The 24,009-nt window shown below is 40.9% G+C and overlaps 1 protein-coding gene and 1 long non-coding RNA gene across 9 annotated transcripts in view; one reads left to right on the top strand and one right to left on the bottom strand.

Annotated features, from left to right (window-relative positions):
* Positions 1-24,009, top strand: part of LOC102403713 — a 62,328-nt gene that overhangs the window by 30,465 nt on the left and 7,854 nt on the right. The window lies entirely within an intron of this gene.
* Positions 20,780-24,009, bottom strand: part of ZEB1 (zinc finger E-box binding homeobox 1) — a 198,414-nt gene continuing 195,184 nt past the window's right edge. For all 6 annotated transcript variants that reach the window (XM_025264296.3, XM_025264298.3, XM_025264297.3 and 3 more), the window contains 2 exons: positions 23,418-23,598; positions 20,780-23,292 (listed from right to left, as the gene is read on the bottom strand). In XM_025264296.3, coding sequence (XP_025120081.2) covers positions 22,706-23,292; positions 23,418-23,598 — 768 coding nt within the window. In that variant the 3' untranslated portion in view covers positions 20,780-22,705. The remainder of the gene's footprint in view (positions 23,293-23,417; positions 23,599-24,009) is intronic.

Genomic DNA, 24,009 nt, shown 5'->3' with positions numbered 1-24,009 from the left:
TCAGATATGCAGATGACACCACCCTTATGGCAGAAAGTGAAGAACTAAAGAGCCTCTTGATGAAAGTGAAAGAGGAGAGTGAAAAAGCTGGCTTAAAACTCAACACACATGTACACCCATGGTGGATTCATGTCAATGTATGGCAAAACCAATAGAATACTGTAAAGTAAATAAATAAATACATAAAACTGAGATTTAAAAAAAATGAAGATCATGGCATCTGGTCCCATCACTTCATGGCAAACAGACGTGGAAACAATGGAAACAGTGACAGACTTTTATTTTGGGGGCTCCAAAACAACTGCAGATGGTGACTGCAGCCATGAAACTAAAAGACGCTTGCTCCTTGGAAGAACAGCTATGACCAACCTAGACAGCATATTAAAAAGCAGAGACATTACTTTGCCGACAAGTTCCTTTAATCAAAGCTATGGCTTTTCCAGTAGTCACATATGGATGTGAAAGTTGGACCATAAGGAAAGCTGAGCACTGAAGAGTTGATGCTTTTGATCTGTGGTGTTGGAGAAGACTCTTGAGAGTCCCTTGGACTGCAAGGAGATCCAACCCGTCTATCCTAAAGGAGATCAGTCCTGAATATTCATTGGAAGGACTGATGCTGAAGCTGAAATTCCAACAGTTTGGCCACCTGATGTGAAGAACTGACTCCTTGCAAAAGCCCCTGATGCTGGGGAAGATGGAGGGCAGGAAGGAGAAGGGGACGACAGAGGATGAGATGGTTGGATGGCATCACCGACTCAATGGACATGAGTTTGAGTAAGCCCCGAGAGTTGGTGGTGGTCAGGGAAGCCTGGCGTGCTGCAGTCTGTGGGGTCGCAAAGAGTCGGACACGACTGAGCGACTGAACTGAACCTTTATAAGTGGTTGAGCTAGTGCCTTTTCTGTATGTGTGCCTTTACCATGCGGTGTTTGTGTTTTTCACATTCTAGTGTGGTCTTTTTTCCTTAGAGAAGTCCTTTTAATGTTTCCAGGAAAGTCAGTTTAGTGGCGCTAAAGTCTTCTAGCTTTTGCTTGTGTGTAAAACTCGTGATCTGTCCTCTAAAACCAAAATGATGGCTTTGCCAGGTAGGGTATTCTTGGTTGTATGTTTTTTCCTTACATCATTTGAACATATTGTGCCACTCCTTTCTTGACAGAAAGTTGGCTTCTAATCTATTTGTGCATAACTGTTTGCCTTTCTCTTGATGCTTTTAAGATTTTCTCTTTTCCTTTAATTTTGCCATTTAATTATAATATGTTGGCGCAAACTTCTTTGGTTCATCTCACTGGGCATTCTCTGTGCTTCCCGAACCTGTTTCCTTTCCCAGGTTATGGAAGTTTTCAGCTATTGTTTCTTTAAATAAGTTCTCTTCACCTTTCTCCATCTCTTCTTCTGCAACCCATATAATGCCAGTGTTAGTATATTGGATTTTGTCATAGTTCTCTTAAACTATCCTCATTTTAAAGAAATTTTATTAGATCTACAATGTGGTGTTAGTTTCAGGTATATAGCAATGCGATTCAGTTATACACTTATTCTTTTTCAGATTGTTTATCAATATATAGGTTATTACAGAATATTGAGAAGTGCCCTATGCTATACAGTAGATCCTTGTTGATTATTTATGTATATTAGTGTGTGTATGTTAATCCCAGGCTCCTAATTTATCCCTTCCCACCTTGTTCCCCCTTTGGTAACCATATGTTTGTTTTAAAAATATGTGAGTCTGTTTTGTAAATAAGTTCATGTGTATCATTAAAAAAAATTAGATTCCATATATGAGTGCTATCATGTACTTGTATTTTTCTGATTTACTTCACTTAGCATGATAATCTCTAGGTCCATCTGTGTTGCTGTGAATGGCATTATTTCATTCTTTTTTATGGCTCAGTAATATTCCATTGTGTATATATGCCACATCTTCTTTATCCATGCCTCTGTTGATGGACATTTAGATTGCTTCCCTGTATTGGCTATTGTAAATAGTGCTGTGGTGAACATTAGGGTGTATGTATCTTTTCAAAGAAAGGGTTTCTTTGAATATATGTTCAGGAGTGGGATTCGTGGATCATATGGTAGCTCTATTTTTAGATTTTTAAGGAACTTCCATACTATTCTCTATAGTGGTTGTACCGATGTACTTTCCTAGCAACAGTGTAGGAGAGTTTCCTTTTCTCCACGTCCTCACTGTATGCATTTGTGTCCAGTCACAGTCATGTCCAACTCTTTGTGACCCTTTGAACTGTAGCCCACCAGGCTCTTCTGTCTATGGGATTCTTCAGGCAGGAATACTGGAGTAGATTGCCATTTTCTCCTGGGAATCTTCCTGACCCAGGGACCAAACCTGAGTCTCCTGTGTCTCCTGCCTTGCAGGTGGATTCTTTACCCGCCAAGCCACTGGGGAAGACCCCCACATCCTCTCCAGCATTTTCTGTTTGTAGACCTATTGATGACGGCCATTCTGACTGCTGTGAGTGATGCCTCGCTGTAGTTTTTATTTGCATTTCTTTGCTAATCAGTGATGTTGAGCAACTTCTCCTGTGTCTGTTGGCCATCTGCATGTCTTCTTTGGAGAAATATCTATTTAGGTCTTTTATCCATTTTTGGATTCAGTTGACATAGAGCTACATGACCTGTTTGTATATTTTGGAGATTAAACTCTGGTTGGTTGCTTTGTTTGCAAATATTTTCTCACATTCTGTGGGTTGTCTTTTTGTTTTGTTTATGGTTTCTTTTGCTGTGCAAAAACTCTAAGTTTAATTAGGTCTCATTTGTTTATTTTTGTTTTCATTTCCGTTGCTCTGGGAGGTGGATCCAAAAAGATATTGCTGTGATTTGTACCAAAGAGTGTTGTTTTCCTCTAAGAATTTTCTTTTCAGCTTGGATAATTTCCAGTACTGTCTTCCAGTTCACTAGTCTTTTCCTCTGTGTCACCTAATCTACTGTTGATATCTTTTGTTGCAGATCAGATCAGATCAGTCACTCAGTTGTGTCCGACTCTTTGCGACCCCATGAATCGCAGCACGCCAGGCCTCCCTGTCCATCACCAACTCCCGGAGTTCTCTCAGACTCATGTCCATCGAGTCAGTGATGCCATCCAGCCATCTCATCCTCTGTCATCCCCTTCTCCTCCTGCCCCCAGTCCCTCCCAGCATCAGGGTCTTTTCCAATGAGTCAACTCTTCGCATGAGGTGGCCAAAGTACTGGAGTTTCAGCTTTAGCATCATTCCTTCCAAAGAAATCCCAGGACTGATCTCCTTCAGAATGGACTGGTTGGATCTCCTTGCAGTCCAAGGGACTCTCAAGAGTCTTCTCCAACACCACAGTTCAAAAGCATCAATTCTTCAGTGCTCAGCCTTCTTCACAGTCCAACTCTCACATCCATACGTGACCACAGGAAAAACCATAGCCTTGACTAGATGAACCTTTGTTGGCTAAGTAATGTCTCTGCTTTTGAATATGCTATCTAGGTTGGTCATAACTTTCCTTCCAAGGAGTAAGTGTCTTTTAATTTCATGGCTGCAGTCACCATCTGTAGTGATTTTAGAGCCCAGAAAAATAAAGTCTGACACTGTTTCCACTGTTTCCCCATCTATTTCCCATGGAAGTGATGGGACCAGATGCCATGATCTTCGTTTTCTGAATGTTGAGCTTCAAGCCAACTTCTTCACTCTCCACTTTCACTTTCATCAAGAGGCTTTTGAGTTCCTCTTCACTTTCTGCCATAAGGGTGGTGTCATCTGCATATCTGAGGTTATTGATATTTCTCCCCGCAATCTTGATTCCAGCTTGTGTTTCTTCCAATCCAGCATTTCTCATGATGTACTCTGCATATAAGGAGGAAGCCAATTCTGACTCCATGTTGGAACTGTTTCTTTGACTTGCTTTCCATTGTTTTTGTTATTATAATCATACAGAATGGTTTACCTCAGAGAATCCTGCCCCTCTGTCTGAACTAAAGTTCCTATGTTCAGAGTCCTGTCCACATGTGGATGGCAGGAAGGAAGAAATTAACACATCTCTTTGCTGAGGCTTGCCATTCTAGGAGATGTTTGCAAGATTACTGGCCTTTTTACTTTGCTTCCTCACCTCCCCTCATCTCTAATTTATAAAAGAACCTGACATCCAGACCCTAAAAGGATGGTTATTTTGATGTACTAACCTGCCATCTTCTCGGCCTGCCAGCTCTACTATTAAAGTGTCTTCCTTGCCTCAACACCTCATCTCTTGGATTCATTGACCTGTTGTGCAGCAAGCAGAGCGAGCTTGGACTTGGTAACACTTATACTGTATTATTTATTTCAGTCATTGTATTCTTTAGCTCTGTTTGGTTCTTCTTTATACTTTCTCTTTTTAAACTTATTACTGCATGCATCCATTCTTCTGAGTTAGTTGAGCATCTTTATAATCATTACCTTGAACTCTTTGTTGGGTAAATTGCTTATCTCCATTTAGTTCTTTTTCTCAGTTTGATCTTGTTCCTTCATTTGGAACATACTCCTCTTTCTCCTCATTCTGCCTAATTCTGTGTTTCCATGTGTTGGTAATTCAGTTGTGTTTCCTGATCTTGAGGAAATGGCCTTATGTAGAAGATGTTCAATGAAGGGGAGCCTACTCCCTTCTGGCCACCTCATGTAGGCTGTGTTGGCTGTTATGTTGTGGTTGGTATGACTGCTGTGGGCACATTGGTACATGGGTCTGATCCCTGGCCCAGTTGATTACGCAGCCCTAGTTCAACCCACCCCTGTTGGCTTGCTGTTAGATGGGGAGGGGTCCTGGCATGGCTGGTTGCATGGCATGGGGGTTGCCTAGAGCTGGTGCTGGCCTGCTTGTTGGTGTGGCCTAATCCTTGGGTGGCTGACTGTTAGTCCTGAGGGGTCCTGGGGTTGATGCCAGTCCACTAGTGGATGGGTCCTGGACTGGCTGGCTGTGGGGCCAGAGGGACCTGGGAATGATGCTAGTCTGTGGTGGGTGGCTGGGGGGAGGATTCCAGAATGACGCCAGCACCAGTATCTTAGTGGTAGAATGAGCTCCCCAAATGACTGCTGCCAGTGTCTATGACATCAGGGGAAGTTTCAGTAGCCTCCAAGAGGCTCTCCAAATCAATGAGTTTGACCCAAATCCCTGCAAAGTACTGAGTCTGCACTGGGACTTGAATTATGTGAGATTACTGTGTGCCCTTTAGGAATCTCTGTTTTCTATATTGCTCTGGTTCTCCCATACACAGGCCCCGTCACCCTTCAGAGCCACATATTCTGGGGTCTTGTTTTCGGTGCAGGGCCTCCAAGCTGGGGAGCCCAATGTGGGCCTCAGACCCCTCCCTCTTTGGAAAGAACCTTTGCAGTTGTGGTTTTATCTTCCCATTTGTGGATTGTCTACCTGAGGGGGTGGTGGTGTGGGTCAGGTCATATTGTGTCTCTATCATCCCTACCCATCTCATTGTGGTTCCTTCTTTATATCTTTAGTTTTGGAAAAATCTTTTCTGCTGGTCTTCAGATTGTTCTCATTGATAGTTTCTCTGTAATTAGTTGTAAGTTTCGTGTGCCCATGTGAGGAAGTGAGCTCAGTTCTACTCTGTGTCTTGGCTGCACCTTCATTGTGTTTTCATTTGTACTCATCTCTGGGATTTTCCAGATTCCTTTGTGAGTTTTTCTTTGATCCATTGGTTAAGAGTGTGTTGCTTAATTTCTAAAATTTTTTGAATTTTGTTATTGATTTCTAACTTTAATCCTGTTGTGGTTTAGAGAAAATATTTTGTATAGTATCTATCTTTAAAAACTTTTGAGACTTGTGGCCTAACATATGGTCTGTCCTGGACAATGTCCTATATGTGCACTTGAGAATAATATGTATTCTCTTGTTGCTGGCTAGAGTGTTCTGTATATGGCTATTATATCTAGTTGGTTTATTGTCTTTTTAAGTCTTCTATTTCCTTACTTACCTTCTGTCTAGTTATTTTATCCACTATTGTGAGTATTGAAGTCTCCAACTCTTACTATGGAGCTCTCTAATTCTCCCTTCAGATCTGTCCGTTTTTGCTGCATTTATTATATTTTGATGGTCTGTAATTAGCTATATGACTTCCCTGGTGGCTCAGACAGTAAAGCGTCTGCCTACAATATGGGAGACCTGGGTTCAATCCCTGAGTCGGAAAGATCTGGAGAAGGAAATGGCAACCCACTTCAGTGTTGTTGCCTGGAAAATTAGATATATAAATGTTTATAATTGTTATATCTTTTTTGTGTTAAACCTTTTATAATATATGGCATTCCTCATTGTCTCTTATAACCTTTTATGATTTAAAGTCTATTTTGTCTGATATTACCATAGCCTCATCCCCTGCATGCCCAGTAACTTTGGGTTACTGTTTGCAGTTAAATCTTTCCCATCTTTTCACTTTCGACCTGCTTGTGTCTTTGGATATCAAATGATTCTCTTGTAGATAGCATATAGTTGGAGCTATACATATAGCTTTCAGTTCAGTTCAGTTGCTCAGTCGTGTCCGACTCCCTGCGACCCCATGAATCGCAGCACGCCGGGCCTCCCTGTCCATCACCAACTTCCGGAGTTCACTCAAACTCATGTCCATCGAGTCAGTGATGCCATCCAGCCATCTCATCCTCTGTTGTCCCCTTCTCCTCCTGCCCCCAATCCCTCCCAGCATCAGAGTCTTTTTCCAGTGAGTCAACTCTTCGCATGAGGTGGCCAAAGTACTGGAGTTTCAGCTTTAGCATCATTCCTTCCAGAGAACACCCAGGGCTGATCTCCTTCAGAATGGACTGGTTGGATCTCCTTGCAGTCCAAGGGACTCTCAAGAGTCTTCTCCAACACCACAGTTCAAAAGCATCAATTCTTTGGCACTCAGCCTTCTTCACAGTCCAACTCTCACATCCATACATGACCACAGGAAAAACCATAGCCTTGACTAGACGGACCTTTGTTGGCTAAGTAATGTCTCTGCTTTTGAATATGCTATCTAGGTTGGTCATAACTTTCCTTCCAAGGAGTAAGTGTCTTTTAATTTCATGACTGCAGTCACCATCTGCAGTGATTTGGGAGCCCCCCAAAATAAAGTCTGACACTGTTTCCACTGTTTCCCCATCTATTTCCCATGAAGTGATGGGACCAGATGCCATGATCTTCGTTTTCTGAAAGTTGAGCTTTAAGCCAACTTTTTCACTCTCCACTTTCACTTTAATCAAGAGGCTTTTTAGTTCCTCTTCACTTTCTGCCATGAGGGTGGTGTCATCTGCATATCTGAGGTTATTGATATTTCTCCCGGCAATCTTGATTCCAGCTTGTGCTTCCTCCAGTCCAGCATTTCTCATGATGTACTCTGCATATAAGTTAAATAAGCAGGGTGACAATATACAGCCTTGACATACTCCTTTCCGTATTTGGAACCAGTCTGTTGTTCCATGTCCAGTTCTAACTGTTGCCTCCTGACCTGCGTAGGTTTCTCAACAGGCAGGTCAGGTGGTCTGGTATTCCCATCTCTTGAATAATTTTCCACAGTTTGTTGTGATCCACACAGTCAAAGGCTTTCATATAGCTATAGAGTTGTGTTTTTATACACATGCCAATCTGTCTTGTGATTTGAGAGTTTAATCATTTATGTTTAAAGTAATTAATTATAAAAAGAGGCTTACTACTGTCATTGTTTTCTATATGCTTTACAGCTTTTTATGCTCCCCTTTCCTACATTCCTGTTACTTTTTTGGGTTTAATTGTTTTTTTTTTTTTTTGTAATGAAATGTTTAAATTCCTTTCTTATTTCCTCTTATGTATATTCTATAGCTATTTTCTGATGGATACTGTGGGGATTACATTTAACATTCTGAAGTTGTAACACTCTAATTTGAATTTATATCAATTTAACCTTGTTAACATACAAACAATTTAAGTCTGAATTTGAAGAAAGTAGGGAAAACCACTAGACCATTCAGGTATGACCTAAATCAAATCTCTTATGATTATACAGTGGAAGTGAGAAATAGATTTAAGGGCCTAGATCTGATAGATAGAGTGCCTGATGAACTATGGAATGAGGTTCGTGACATTGTACAGGAGACAGGGATCAAGACCATCCCCATGGAAAAGAAATGCAAAAAAGAAAAATGGCTGTCTGGGGAGGCCTAACAAATAGCTGTGAAAAGAAGAGAAGCGAAAAGCAAAGGAGAAAAGGAAAGGTATAAGCATCTGAATGCAGAGTTCCAAAGAATAGCAAGAAGAGATAAGAAAGCCTTCTTCAGCAATCAATGCAAAGAAATAGAGGAAAACAACAGAATGGGAAAGACTGGAGATCTCTTCAAGAAAATTAGAGATACCAGGGGAACATTTCATGCAAAGATGGGCTAGATAAAGGACAGAAATGGTATGGACCTAACAGAATCAGAAGATATCAAGAAGAGGTGGCAAGAATACACAGAAGAACTGTACAGAAAAGATCTTCATGACCTAGATAATCACGATGGTGTGATCACTCACCTAGAGCCAGACATCCTGGAATGTGAAGTCAAGTGGGCCTTAGAAAGCATCAAGCATCACTACGAACAAAGCTAGTGGAGGTGATGGAATTCCAGTGGAGCTATTTCAAATCCTGAAAGATGATGCTGTGAAAGTGCTACACTCAATATGCCAGCAAATTTGGAAAACTCAGCAGTGGCCACGGGACTGGAAAGGTCCATTTTCATTCCAATCCCAAAGAAAGGCAATGCCAAAGAATGCTCAAACTACCGCACAATTGCCCTCATCTCACATGCTAGTAAAGTAATGCTCAAAATTCTCCAAGCCAGGCTTCAGCAATATGTGAACTGTGAACTTCCTGATGTTCAAGCTGGTTTTAGAAAAGGCAGAGGAACCAGACATCAAATTGTCAACATCCGCTGGATCATGGAAAAAGCAAGAGAGTTCCAGAAAAACATCTATTTCTGCTTTATTGACTATGCCAAAGCCTTTGACTGTGTGGATCACAACAAACTATGGAAAATTATTCAAGAGATGGGAATACCAGACCACCTGACCTGCCTCTTGAGAAATTTGTATGCAGGTCAGGAAGCAACAGTTAGAACTGGACATGGAACAACAGACTGGTTCCAAATAGGAAAAGGAGTATGTCAAGGCTGTATATTGTCACCCTGCTTATTTAACTTATATGCAGAGTACATCATAAGAAATGCTGGACTGGAAGAAGCACAAGCTGGAATCAAGATTGGCAGGAGAAATATCAATAACCTCAGATATGCAGATGACACCACCCTGCCAATAGGCAGAAAGTGAAGAGGAACTCAAAAGCCTCTTGATGAAAGTGAAAGAGGAGAGTGAAAAAGTTGGCTTAAAGCTCAACTTTCAGAAAACGAAGATCATGGCGTCTGGTCCCATCACTTCATGGGAAATAGATGGGGAAACAGTGGAAACAGTGTCAGACTTTATTTTGGGGGGCTCCCAAATCACTGCAGATGGTGACTGCAGTCATGAAATTAAAAGACGCTTACTCCTTGGAAGGAAAGTTATGACCAACCTAGATAGCATATTCAAAAGCAGAGACATTACTTTGCCAACAAAGGTCCATCTAGTCAAGGCTATGGTTTTTCCTGTGGTCATGTATGGATGTGAGAGTTGGACTGTGAAGAAGGCTGAGTGCCAAAGAATTGATGCTTTTGAACTGTGGTGTTGGAGAAGACTCTTGAGAGTCCCTTGGACTGCAAGGAGATCCAACCAGTCCATTCTGAAGGAGATCAGCCCTGGGATTTCTTTGGAAGGAATGATGCTAAAGCTGAAACTCCAGTACTTTGGCCACCTCATGCGAAGAGTTGACTCATTGGAAAAGACTCTGATGCTGGGAGAGATTGGGGGCAGGAGGAGAAGGGGATGACAGAGGATGAGATGGTTGGATGGCATCACTGACTTGATGGACGTGAATCTGAGTGAACTCCGGGAGTTGGTGATGGACAGGGAGGCCTGGTGTGCTGCGATTCATGGGGTCGAAGAGTCAGACATGACTGAGCGACTGAACTGAACTGAACATACAAACACAGCTCCTGTACAGCTTTTACCCCACCTTCATTGGTTGTTGTTGTCACAAAATTACATCTTTATACATTGTACACCCCAAGTCGCTTACTCCTTGGAAGGAAAGTTATGACCAACCTAGATAGCATATTGAGAAGCAGAGACATTACTTTGCCAACAAAGGTCCATCTAGTCAAGGCTATGGTTTTTCCAGTGGTCATGTATGGATGTGAGATTTGGACTGTGAAGAAGGCTGAGCGCCGAAGAATTAATGCTTTTGAACTGTGGTGTTGGAGAAGACTCTTGAGAGTCCCTTGGACTGCAAGGAGATCCAACCAGTCCATTCTGAAGATCAGCTCTGGGATTTCTTTGGAGGGAATGATGCTAAAGCTGAAACTCCAGTACTTTGGCCACCTCATGCAAAGAGTTGACTCATCGGAAATGCTGGGAGGGATTGGGGGCAGGAGGAGAAGGGGATGACAGAGGATGAGATGGCTGGATGGCATCACTGACTCGATGGACGTGAGTCTGAGTGAACTCCAGGAGTTGGTGATGGACAGGGAGGCCTGGTGTGCTGCGATTCATGGGGTCGCAACGAGTTGGACACAACTGAGCAACTGAACTGAACTGAAACATAAACTGATAATCATTTAAAATGCATTAATTAGTCCTTTATATTTTGTAGAAAACAAGATTTGGAGTTACAAACGAAAGTTACAGCAATAATAGCTTTTACACTAATAATTTTTTCTTTAAATTTGTTAATTTCTTAAACTATGTTGAAAACAAAAAATGCAATTACACATCGTTTTTGTAATAGCTTTTATAATTTCCCATCTATTACCATTATTGAAATCTTCATTTTTCAATACAGCTTCAAGTTACCATCTAGTGTTTTGTCTTTTCACCTTGAAGGACTCCCTTGAGCATTTATTTCAGGGCAAGTCGAATGGTGAAGAACTCCCTCAGCTTTTGTTTATCTGGGAATGTCTTAATTTCTTGTTCATTCTTAAAAACAGTTTTTCTGGATATAGGATTCTTGGTTGAAAGTTTTTTCTTTTAGCACTTTGAGTATATTGGCTCACTGTTTTCTGGACTCGGAAGTTTCTGATGAAAAATCTGATCATCTTACTGAGGGTCCCTTGTATGTGATAATTTGCTGCTTTCTGCCTGCTTTCAAGATTCTTTCTCTTGATAGATTGATTATGATGTGTCTTGGTATAGGTGTCTTTGAGTTCATCTTTACTTGGAGATTATTGACCATCTTGCATGTTTATACTCATGTTTTTCATTAAGCTTGAGAAGTTTTCAGCCACTATTTCTTCGGCTATTCTCACTTGCCCTTTTCTCTCTTCTTTTGGGACTCCTATGAGAGTATGTTGGTACACTTGATGGTGTCCCACAGATCCCTTAGTCTCTGTTCACCTTTATTCAATTTTTTTTTTCTTTCTGATCTTCAGATTTGCTAATTTTTGTACCCCAATCTTCAAGTTTGCTAATTCTTCCTTTGGCCTACTCAAATCTGTTTTTGAATGCCCCTTGTGAATTTTAAGGCTTCCCAGATGGCTCAGTGATAAGAATCTGCCTGCCAATGCAGGAGACATGAGAGATGCAGGTTTGACCCCTGGGTTGAAAAGATCCCCTGGAGTAGGAAATGCAGCCCACTCCAGTGTTCATGACTGGAAAACTCCATGGACAGAGGAGCCTGGTTGGCTACAGTCCATGGGGTCACAAAGAGTTGGATGTAACTGAGCATGCACAGTGAACTTTTAAGTTTGTTGTACTTTTCAAAAGCTACAGAACTTCTTTTTAGTTTTTTTTTTAATCTCTATTTAAAAAAATTATTTACTTAATGTATTTGTGTTTGTGCTTGGTCTTCATTGCTGTGCATGGGCTTTCTCTAGTTGCAGTGAACTGGTTCTCCTCTTTGCTGCAGTGTGCAGGCTCCTCACTGCGGTGGCTTCTCTTGTGGAGCACAGGCTGGAGGTACGCATACCTCTAGTCTTGCAGTCTTCAGTAGCTGCGCACAGGGGCTCTGCAGCACGGGCTCAGTAGCTGTGGCTCACGGGCTCAGCTGCCCCATGGTGTATGGAATCTTCCTGGACCAGGGATCAAACACATGTCCCCTGCATTGGCAGACAGATTTTTAACCACTGATCCACCAGGAAAATCCTGTCTCTGTATTTAGTTTCCATTTTGTTCACAGTGCAGTTTCTTGATTTTCTTGCATCATCCTTTAATTCTTTGAGCATCTTTAAGACAGTTGTAACATCTTCATCTAGTAGATCTGCTATCTGGTCTTTTTCAGGGACAGTTTATGTTGATTTATTTTACCTTTTGAATGGGCCACACTTTCCTCTTTCTATGACTTGTGATTTTTGTTGTTGAATGCTAGACTTCTGAATCTAATAATGTCACTCTGGAAATCAGATTATCCCCTTTTGCCAGGGTTTTCTCTTTGTTATTGTTTTATTTTTGTAAACTGTCTCTGAGCCAGTGATCCATCTAAAGTGTAAACTTAAGGTTTTCTTGAGTCTTTTCTGAGCCTTTTCCTGAGCATGTGAAATTACTTTCTAATTTCCTCCATATATTAGTTGTTTTAAATGTCCTAATGTCTAGCTCCCAGAGTCTTTATTGGTATGGAGATGTGGAGGAAAAGGAGGTTAGAGTTAAGGGTGGGAAATTGAGTCAATGCCAGTGAAAATCACTATGAGATACCATCTCACACCCATTGCTGTTGTTCAGTCACTCAGTCCTTTCTGACTTTTTGCGACCCCATGGACTTTAGCACACCAGGCTTCCCTGTCCTTCACTATCTCCTCGAGTTTGCTCAAACTCATGTCCATTGAGTTGGTGATGCCATCCAATCATCTCATCCTCTGTTGCCCCTTCTTCTCCTTCAATCTTGCTCAGCATCAGGGTCTTTCCCAATGAGTCAGCTCTTTGAGTCAGGTGGCCAAAGTACTGGAACTTCAGCATCAGCTTCCAATGAATATTCAGGGTTGATTTCCTTTATTAGACTGGTTTGATCTCCTTGCAGTCCAAGGGACTCTCAAGAGTCTTCTCCAACACCACAGTTCGAAAGCATCAATTCTTTGGCACTCAGCCTTCTTTATAGTCCAACTCTCACATCATACACGACTACTGGAAAAACCATAGCTTTGATTATACAGACCTTTGTCAGCAAGGTAATGTCTCTGCTTTTAAATATGCTGTCTAGGTTGGTCATAGCTTGTTTTCCAAGGAGCAAGCATCTTTTAATTTCATGGGTGCAGTCACTATCTGCAGTGATTTTGGAGCCCAAGAAAATTAAGTCTGTCACTGTTCCCCATCTGTTTGCCATGAAGTGATGGGACCAGATGCCATGAACTTCATTTTTTGAATGTTAAGTTTTAAGCCAGCTTTTTCACCCTCTTCTTTCACCATCATCAAGAGGCTCTTTAGTCTTGCTTCCCTTTCTGCCATTAGGGTGGTGTCATCTGCATATCTGAGGTTATTGATATTTCTGCCAGGAATTTTGATTCCAGCTTGTACTTCATCCAGCCCAGCATTTTGCATGATGTATGCTGCATGTAAATTAAATAAGCAGGGTGACAATATACAGCCTTGATGCACCCCTTTCCCGATTTTGAAATGGTCTGTTTGTTCCATGTCCGGGTCTAACTGTTGCTTCTTGACCTGCATACAGGTGTTGCAGGAGACAGTTAACATGGTCTGGTATTCCCATATAGGAACTCTCCACAGTTTGTTTTGATCCACATAGTCAAAGGGTTTAGTGTAGTCAGTGAATGAGAAGTAGGTGTTTTTCTGGAATCCCCTTGCTTTTTCTATGATGCAACAGATGTTGGCAATTTGATCTTTGATTCCTCTGCCTTTTCTAAACCCCGCTTGTACATCTGGAAGGTCTCAGTTCACATACTGTTGAAGCCGAGCTTGAAAGACTTTGAGCATTACTTTGCTGGCATGTGAAATGAGCTCAGTTGTGTGGTAGTTTGAACATCCTTTAGCATTTCCCTTCTTTGAGATTGGAATGAAAACTGACCTTTTCCATTCCTGTGGCCACTGCTGAGTTTTCCAAATTTGCTGGTAAATTGAGTGCAGCACTTTCACATCATCTTTTAGGATTTGAAACAGCTCAGCTGGAATTCTGTCACCTCCACTAGCTTCGTTCGTAGTTAATTCTTCCTAAGGCCCACTTGACTTCACACTCCAGGATGTCTGGCTCTAGGTGAGTGACTGCACCCTCATGGTTACCCAAGTCATTAAGATCTTTTTTGTACAGCTCTCCTGTGTATTCTTGTCATCCCTTCTTAATCTCTTCTGTTAGTTCCTACCATTTCTGTCCTTTATTGTACCCATCTTTGCATGAAATATTCCCTTGGTATTTCTAATTTCTTGAAGAGATCTCTAGTTTTTCTCATTCTGTTGTTTTCCTCTTTTTCTTTGCATTGTTCATGTAAGAAGACTTTCTTCTCTCTCCTTCCTATTCTTTGGAACTCTGCATTCAGATGGGTATATCTTTCCCTTTCTCCTTTGCCTTTATTTCACTTCTCTTTTCTCAATTATTTGTAAGGCCTCCTTGAAAGTGAAAGTGAAGTTGCTCAGTCATGTCCAACTTTTTGTGACCCCATGGACTGTAGCCTACCAGGCTCCTCCCTCCATGGGATTCTCCAGGCAAGAGTACTGGAGTGGGTTGCCATTTCCTTCTCCAGGGGATCTTCCTGACCCAGGGATCAAACCTGGGTCTCCCGCATTGGAGGCAGACGCTTTAACCTCTGAGCCACCAGGGAAGCCCTTAGACAACCATTTTGCCTTGTTGCATTTCTTTTTCTTGGGGATGGTTTTGTTCATTGCTTCTTGTACTGTGTTCACCAATTAGAATGGCTATTATCAAAACACAGAATAACAAGTGTTGATAAGGACATAGAGAAATTGAAATGCTTGTGCATTGCTGATGGAATATAAAATAGTGTACCACTGTGGAAGAGTTTGGCAGCTCCTCAAAGAGTTTCACTTAGAATTACCATTTGATCCAACAGTGCCACTTCTAGGTATATATCCAAACGAATTGAGAGCAGGAACTCAACAAGTCAGTGATCATAGAAGCTTTATTCACAATAGCCAGAAAAGGTGGAAATAGCTAGATGTCTATTGATAGATGAGTGGATAAACAAGATGTGGCATATACAGTCAGTGGAATATTATTTAGCCTTAAAAAGGAATGCAATTCTGATACATACTACAGCATGGATGAACCTTGAATATAAATGGTTATGCTAAGAGATATAAGCCAGACACAAAAGGGCAAATACTGCATGATTCCACTCATATGAGGCATGTAGAGTAGACTAATTCAAAGAGAAAATACAATAGTGCATAATAAGGTTAACAGGCTGGGGAGAGGGAGGGGTGGGGAGTTATGGGTACAAAGCTTCTGTTTGGAGACGATGAAAAGTGGATAGTGGTGATAGTATAACATGGTGAATGTACTTCACGCTACTGAACTGTATACTTTGATATGGTTAAAATGGTCAAGTTTATATTATACTTAGTTTACGGTAAGAAAACAGACAAGCCCCTGAGTAATAGTAGAACATAGCATTTTCTGAAGATGAGATTATTAAAAAAAATTTTAACTTGTAATTTGCCTTGAATATTTAAGAGTTTCCTTCCCACTTTCTAGTACTCTAAAAAAAGCCTAATCCAGTAACAGAAATTGTCTTTGCAACACAACTCAATATACTTAGGACACAAAGACAGTGCTTACTCCCAGTTTTGTTTTGATCTTTTAATTAATAAAGAAAATGGAGACATTGAAAAGGCTTTTTTTTTTTTTTTTACAGTTTTTGCAAAGGTGTATTCCTGTATGGCCACCACTCTTCATGTTATAGTTAGCATATCTGCTCTTCAGATTCATCCATGTTGTATGTGTTGCTTATTGTTGAGTGGTATTCCATTGTGTGGAATACTGTAGGGTATTTATTCCCTGGTTGCTACATATCTGGGTTATCTTCGGTTTGGCTATTATGGCTAAAACTGCTATGAGGGTAAAGCGTCTGCCTGCAATGCAGGAGACCTGGGTTCAATCCCTGGGTCAGGAAGATCCCCTGGAGAAGGAAATGGCAACCCACCCCAGTACTCTTGCCTGGAAAATCCAATGGACAGAGAAGCCTGGTAGACTATAGTCCATGGGATCGCAGAGTTGGACACGACTGAGTGACTTCACTTTCTTTCTAACTTCACACAGCTATGTTAATTGTGAAAGTGAAGTCTCTCAGTCGTGTCCGACTCTCTGCAACCCCATGGACTGTAGCCTACCAGGCTTCTCCGTCCGTGGGATTCTCCAGGCAAGAATACTGGAGTGGGTTACCATTTCCTTCTCCAGGGGATCTTCCCGACCCAGGGATCGAACCCGGGTCTCCCGCATTGGAGGCAGATGCTTTAACCTCTGAGCCACCAGGGAAGCCCATGTTAATTGTACTACTCTCTAAAAATGTATCGCTAAGTCTCCAATCAATAATGATAACAAAAGACATACTAATATGTCTCCAGTGAGTAAGTATTTAACTGTATTTAACTTTCTGAGACACTGACAAGCTATCTTCTAAAGTGGGTGTATTATTGTAAATTCCCACTAGTAATGTATGAGAGTTCCGGTTGCTTTCTATTCTGTGCAGTATTTAGTATTACCGATACTCTTAGGTATATAAATGAGTGTGTGCAAGTATTCTCCCAGTCTGTATTCTCTTTTGATTTTCTTAACAGTATCTTTTGGAGAGCAAAATTTTTAAGTTGTAATGTCATCAATTACTTTTTTCTATGACTCATTCATCCTTTTTGTGTCTTATCTATGAACTATTTGCCTAATTGGAGATCACAAAGAATTCCTTAGGTTTTCTTCCAGAAGGTTTATAATTTTAGCTCTTATATTTAAGTATGTTATCCATTTGGAAATAATTCCTGTGTATGGTATGACATAAGGTGAAGTTCATTTTCCTGCATATGATGTGACATAAGGATCAAGTTCTAATATCAACAGTATATTTTGAAAAGATGATCATTTAACCATTGGATTACCTTAGCACATTTGGCAAAAATCAATTGGCTGTGAATATGTGGGTCTCCTCCTAACTTTTAATGGTTTTCTTGATCTGTATGTACATTCTTATGCCCATACAACCCTGTTTTGACCACTGCAACTTTATAGGAAGGCTAGAAATCAGGTAATCTAAGTCCTCCAACTTAATTCTTTTCCAAAATTGTTTTGCTTACCTGAAGTCCTTTGCATTTCCATATAAATGTTGAATAAGGCTGCCAATTTCCATAATTATATGGCTTCAGTTTTCACTGGAATCATGTTGAATCAATAGATGAATTTGAGGAGGACTGACACAGCAATGACATTCAGTCAATCTTGTGATCAATACACATGGACTATCTTCTCATTTGTATTGCATCTTTCTTTCAGCCGTATTTAGTATTTTTGGTGCCCACGTTTTGCCCATATTTGATAAATTATCCCTAAATGTTTCATATATTAATATCATATATTAAAAAATTAAATTTACATTTTACCACTGTTATAAAAATATGATCGATTTTTGCATGATGACCTTGTATCTGCAAATAAAAAGTTACTTCTCTTTTCCCAATCTGTGTACCGTTCATTTCTTTTTCCTGTCATGCTGCACCTGATGGGACCTCTAGTACAATACTTTAAAAAAAGAGTGAGAGTAGCCGTTCTTGCTTTGTTCATAATTTTATGAAGAAACCATTCAATTTTTCAAAATTATTGTGATAACTATGGGGTTTGTTGCAGGTGCCCTCTATTAGATTGAGGAAATTTCCTTCTATTCCTAGATTGCTGAGGACTTTCATGACTTGGTGTAGAATTTTGTCAGGTGCTTCCTCTACACCTGTTAAGATGATCATGTGGCTTTTCTTTTTGCTCTGTAAATATGATAGAAGTATGTAAAAATGGTGTAAATTGGTTTCTGAATGCAAAGCAACCTTGCAGTCCTGGGATAAATTCCACTTGGTCATAAAGTTCCTTTTGATACACTACTCAAAATGATTACCAAATACTTTGTCAAGGATTTTTGCATCTACATTCAGAGAAATACTAGTGTGGAGTTTTTACTTATTGTTATGTCATTGTCTGATTTTCCTATCAGGTTAATGCTGGCTCCACAGACGAAGGCGGGAAATGTGTTTTATTTTCTGGACGAGCTTGTGAGGAATTTGTACAATAACTTCTGTAAAATTTTGGTAGAATTCACTGGTGAAGCCATCTGGTCCTGGAGTCTTCTCTGTGGGAAGATTTCTAACAAGCTGTATTCACTTATGGCTGCACTGGGTCTGTCGCTGTGCATGGGCTCGCGCTAGTTGTGGCCGGTGGGAGCCGCTCTAGTTGTGATGGGCTCACCTCTCGCTGCAGTGGCTTCTCTTACTGTAGAGCACAGGCGCTGGAGCTTGTGGCACACAGGCGCAGTGCATGTGGGATCTTCCCGGACCAGGGACTGAACCCACATCCCCTGCATTGGCAGGTGGATTCTTAACCATTGGACTCCCAGGGAAGTCCTGTGGGAAGGTTTTTAACTAGCAGTTTGTGATTGGACTAATCAGGTTATCTATTTCTTGTTATAGTGAGTTTTGGTTGTGTCCTTTTCATCAAAGCTCTCAAGTTCATTGGCTTAAAAAGTTCACAATACTTCCTTTTCATCCTTCTACCCTGTAGAATTTGCAAGAAGAATATCTTCCCTTATTCTTGATGATTTGTCTTCTTGATCTACCTGGCTAGAGGTTTATCAATTTTTTCAAAGAATCAGGTTCTAATTTCATTGGTGTACTTATTGCTTTTCTGTTTTCTATGCCATTGACTTCTTCTATTATTGCCTTTTTCCTTGGTTTGGATTTAATTTTATTCTTCTAATTTCCAAAGGGGGAAGCTTATGCCTTCTTTTCTAATATAAGCATTTAATATTATGAATTTCCTTATATGCACTGCTTTTACTGGTTACTGCAACTTCTGATGTTGGATTTTCATTTTTACTTAGTTCTTTTTGTCAATGTTTACTGAGAAACATGTTAACATAGTTTCAAATAGTTTTGTGGGGCAGGGGGAGGGGATTTTCCAGATGTATTTCTGTTACTGATTTCTAGTTTATTTTGTAGTCAGGGAAAACCACTTTGTTTTTAATTCTTTAGAATTTGAAGGTTGTTTCATGGCTCATAATATGGTTTCTCTTCATGAATGTCCCATGTGTTGTTGAGAACAAATGTGAATTGTTGAGTGGACTGTATTTGTCCACCAGAACAGAGAAATTTATGTTCTATTTTTTTTAAGGTTCGAAGTCCATATTATAGTTGTTCTAATATATCCTCCCATTGATCTTAAGAAGTCTAAGTTTGCATTTTCATGTTTTCATGGCTAATTTTAAGTTTACACACAGATTTGAAAAAAAAGTCTTTGCCCTTCCTTCTCTTTTTCTCCATGTTATGAAATGTGTATTAGTCTTGCTGACAACTTCTACTCGTATTACTTAGAGCCAGGCTTAAGTTCAGATGTAGATAGTGTAGGCTATTCTCACATGAGATGTGATACAGGCTAGTTAAGAGCATGGCTCTTAGTGTCAGATATTTTATTCTGCTCCTTAATATGTGTGTGTTCGTGGGCACATGGTGTTTCTGTCTTGTAAGGCTTCTGCGAAATCAGCTTTGACGACAGCAGCAAGGAGTCTGCGTGTGGCACAGGTTAGTGACGCACTGTTACTGGATTGGGGGGATGGGAAATGCTGGTGCGTTTTCACCTTCAGAACTTCTCTGATGAATCTAGACTTCCTTCATTAGCCATTTACCTGTATAAATCGAGCACGGACTTCTTTGAGCTTCCTGTTAGAGTGATTATAGTATGAATATGTCCTAAGAAGGGTTACTTATTTATTCTTGTTTCCTAAACCTCTACTGTGCTTATTGGGGAGGTTTTTTCAGTGACAGAAGTGAGGCGTCACGCTGGGAACATGAGGCCATCAGAAGGGAAGGGGGTCCTCATGGAATTTGTTAGGATGGGTGCCGGCACTCCTCCCAGAGGCCTTGAGCACCCGTGTCATGTACCATGAGGTTAAGCACAAGGAAGACACCTAGAAATAAACTCACAAATCAGAACAGAAAGGCAGGCAGACAGGCAGAGTTTACTATTTGTCTATTATGTCTAGTGTTTAATAGGACCTGAATAAGGACATTACCAAATTGCTGAAATCATTTAGCATATACAGAAGCAAAAGAGTAGTAAAGACATAGCTGAGCTCTTTTAACATGCAAATCATATTATCATTCAGCACACACGGCCGCATGGACTTGTGCTGGGCACTGGGGCAGGAGAGTGACCTGGCAGGTGGTCCAGAGGACCCTGGTCCTGGTGGGAGGGGCGTGAGTGAGAGTGTAAGGGCTGAGGTGAGGAAGGCGAAGGCTGTGGGAGCGCAGAGGAAAGACCTTGAAACCCAGCTCCCCAAGGGTAAGAGGTCACGGATCCGGAGTCGGGGGTAAAAGCTTCTAGACGAGGACGCAAGCTCTCAGTTGGCCATTCGTTGTCACCTCTGACATTTCCAGAAACACCAGCTGCAGGAAAATCCCTGACTTAGTGGGGAATGTCTAAACCACTGAGTTTACCCAAACTCAGCCCAAGATACACCCAGAGCAGGATGACTGTATACCTACTTTACAGAGTTTTCCAGAGAAAATCTTGAGAGTGATTAAAAGAAGGACAGCAAGTCAGGGTTGTTGATGCATTTTATTGTGAGATGGGGAGTCTGGTAAAAAACTAGAAAATGACCATGGTGTAACAAGGAACTTAAAAATGAAGAGTCAGATTTGTAACTTACATACATGAATACAGGAACAAATTGGCACAAAATGTTAAACGTTGTTCCCAACACTGTTTACATGAGGTTATCCTAATTTGGCTTCCTAAGGAAATGAGAGTTTTATGGTTAGACTAATCTCTTAATAAAACCGCAGAGCATCATGCTATTAGTCACACAGTGAATTTCAAAATTTAAGAGTTTTATATTAAAAACTGGGTAAAGGTAAAATGACTTGATTGCAGTTGTAAAACTAATACATTCCCATTTAAATTCTGTTCTACAGTCCAAGGCAAGTATAAATGTTAACATAACACTGTTAAATCAAATCTCAATGCAAGAGAACCAATTGCATCTCTACTTTAAATCTTATCAACTTTCCAAATTTTCATACTAAAATATATTATTGTATTAATACAAACTACAGTATTATACACTACACTGTGTAATAAATAAAGAAATATAAAAATAAGACACATAAATATAAAAGTTTTCTAAAACTAAAAGTACATATGTCAGTAAGAAGGGTATTAATACTGCCAAGTTTGAAGACATACAGTACAAAAATGTTGCACAGATCTATAAACTAAAAGAAATAAAATAATACTGATAGGTAAAAATCAGCTAATGTTGTTAATAAACTGGCTCCATAATAACTAACATTTGGAAACAGTTATGAGCCAAATAACAATGGCAGGTCCATGTTTGAAACGCAAGTACATGGATAAAGCAGATTAGAAAATTTCCCTTTCGTTTCAGTAGAGAAATTCTGAAAGTCAATTAACGCAAAATGAATACTGAGGAATTAAAGGGTGAAATGTCCCAGTGTTTGGCTTCTCTGACAGAGTCAGTGGTTTTTAAGTTTTATTTTGGAATTTTGATACAAGAAACAAATCAACAAATGCTAGTTATTGTAGGCCACGCATGAACGGAGGCTAGTCAGAGCCTTGAAAATACTGATAAATGGCACTTAGAGCACACAGGTCTTGCTTAAGGCCAGAGGAGATACAAAGCTTCATATCACATCCTTCATATTTGTGTACCACGTACGCAAACACAATTACGAACACTGATTCTGACGTCTCTGCTGTCTCACCAGCATCAACACTGTTAGTCCCTGCGATCAGAACTCAACGGCAATCTCGTCAACTCCATTTTAAACCACATGAGTAAGAAACTTCAGCTCTTCTAGCGGCTGCTTTCTTAAGGCTAACAATACACTTTAAATGAGAATACGCTCTACTGTGACATCTAAATATTAGAAATGACTACCTTCTAGGTTGAATTTAGAAAAGGTAGTTAGCACGGTTTGGAACTGCATTATACTTCTCTGTGAAGGGAATTCTGTAGTGCAGAAGTTCTCACATTTTACAAAACATAATAAAATACTGAAGCGGATTTAGCATATGTTTACCAATAAAAAATTATAAAATTCTCCCAATTGTACAGCTTAAGAATAAACTAATGTAAGAGTGCTAATTAATACTGATAAAATGAAACAATGTCAGGTGCTCATCTAATCAATCAGCTTTCTTTAATCTGTTAAATCTCTGCTTTCTGAGTCATTAAGTTTTCTAATCTGCTTCATATTACAAACTTGTTCCTAACTTTGAAAAATGCATGAAAAATTACTAGGTCTGAGGTTCAGGCACACCCGGATTTTTTTTGTGTGGTTTTTTTTTTTTTTTTTGATTTTGTGTTTTTTTAAATTTTTACTTTACACAGTAGTGAACAGAAATCACAGTATACAGGTTACTGTGTTTCCATGAAAAGCATGTATAATATAGAACAAAACTTCATTACCAATTAGAATTTTCTTTCTTTTCTAGAAAAACTATTAGGCTTCATTTGTTTTCTCTTCGGACACCTGCTCGCTGCCCTCACTGACTTTGTGTTCTAAGCTGTGGGCCTGGCCTCCAGCCCCCGCCCCCTGCCCCACACCTTCCGTTTCTGCGCTCTCCCCCTCATCCTCCGCCTCCTCGTCCTCGTCCTCCTCGTCGTCCATCTCCTCCTCTCCGTCCTCCACCTCCTCCTCCCCTCGCGCCACTCCACTTCCCTTCTCCTCCTCCAGCTCCTCCAGCTCCCGCTCCTCCTCCTCCTCTTCCTCCTCCTTTTCGCTGTCCTCATCCTCCTCCCGCGTCGAGCTCTCCCTCTCGTCCGAGTCGCCCTGCCCCGCATGCTGCTCGGGCGGGACCCCTGGGCCTGCAGCCCCCGGCTCAGGGGGCTCCCGTTCCTCGGCCTCCCTCTTGCAGTAGGAGTAGCGGTGGTTCATGTGTTGGGAGTAGGAGCCCGAGTGGGAGAAGCGCTTCCCGCACTTGTCGCACTGGTAGGGCTTCTCCCCGGAGTGCAGGCGCATGTGCTCGATCAGGTGATGCTTGTGTTTAAACGCCTTTTTGCAGATGCCACACTCGTGGGGCCTTTTACCTGAAAATAAGGGCACAGCTATGAAATACAACGGCATGGAGCCGCTAGGCCTTGGGGCACTTCTGGTTATGGAAATAGCCATCAATTCAACTCTGCAAAACTGGCAGCTTCCTTAACATACGTACCTGTGTGTTCGTATTTATGTCTCAACAGTGAGCTACTCTTTTGGAATATCTTATCACACAAATCACAAGCATACATTCCGTTTTCTGTCTTCCGCATTTTCTTTTTGGGGGGCGTGGAATCGGAGTCGTTCTGATCCTCTACGTTGGATACGCCTTCTGAGCTAGTGTCTTGCCTTTCATCCTAGAGGAGAAAAGGAAGTAGGAAAAGTTCGTTTAAGATTACAGGATAAACGACAGACATAAATAAAAGCAGAGCTGAAGGAACCACTTTGACTTCTGCTTTCGACAACCTGACCAAAGCAGGCTCCACGGGAAGGTTCAGGTGAGGGGCGGTGCCGTCACAACGGCAAAAGCAGCCCAGGGTCGGCGGGCACCGAAAGAAAGGATGCTGCGGAGAACACACTTAGTTGCCTCTGGATCATTAATTTATGAGAAGTCTGTCGAACGTTTTAACTTACCAGTTTGCTAAACAGTCGTGAATTTGTAACTGCATCGCTTACTTACCTTCTGGGTTTTACTAAGTGAAAATTAAGACTATTTCTTAAAAGTGGTCTTTAAATTGTATCTCCCAGGACCTTAGAATTTTGTGAAC

This window comes from Bubalus bubalis, chromosome 14 (genome assembly GCF_019923935.1).
Source record: "Bubalus bubalis isolate 160015118507 breed Murrah chromosome 14, NDDB_SH_1, whole genome shotgun sequence".
In the NCBI taxonomy this organism is placed as follows: Eukaryota; Metazoa; Chordata; class Mammalia; order Artiodactyla; family Bovidae; genus Bubalus; species Bubalus bubalis.
Note: the sequence above shows the minus strand (reverse complement) of the source record. Positions and strands in the feature narration are given on the sequence as shown.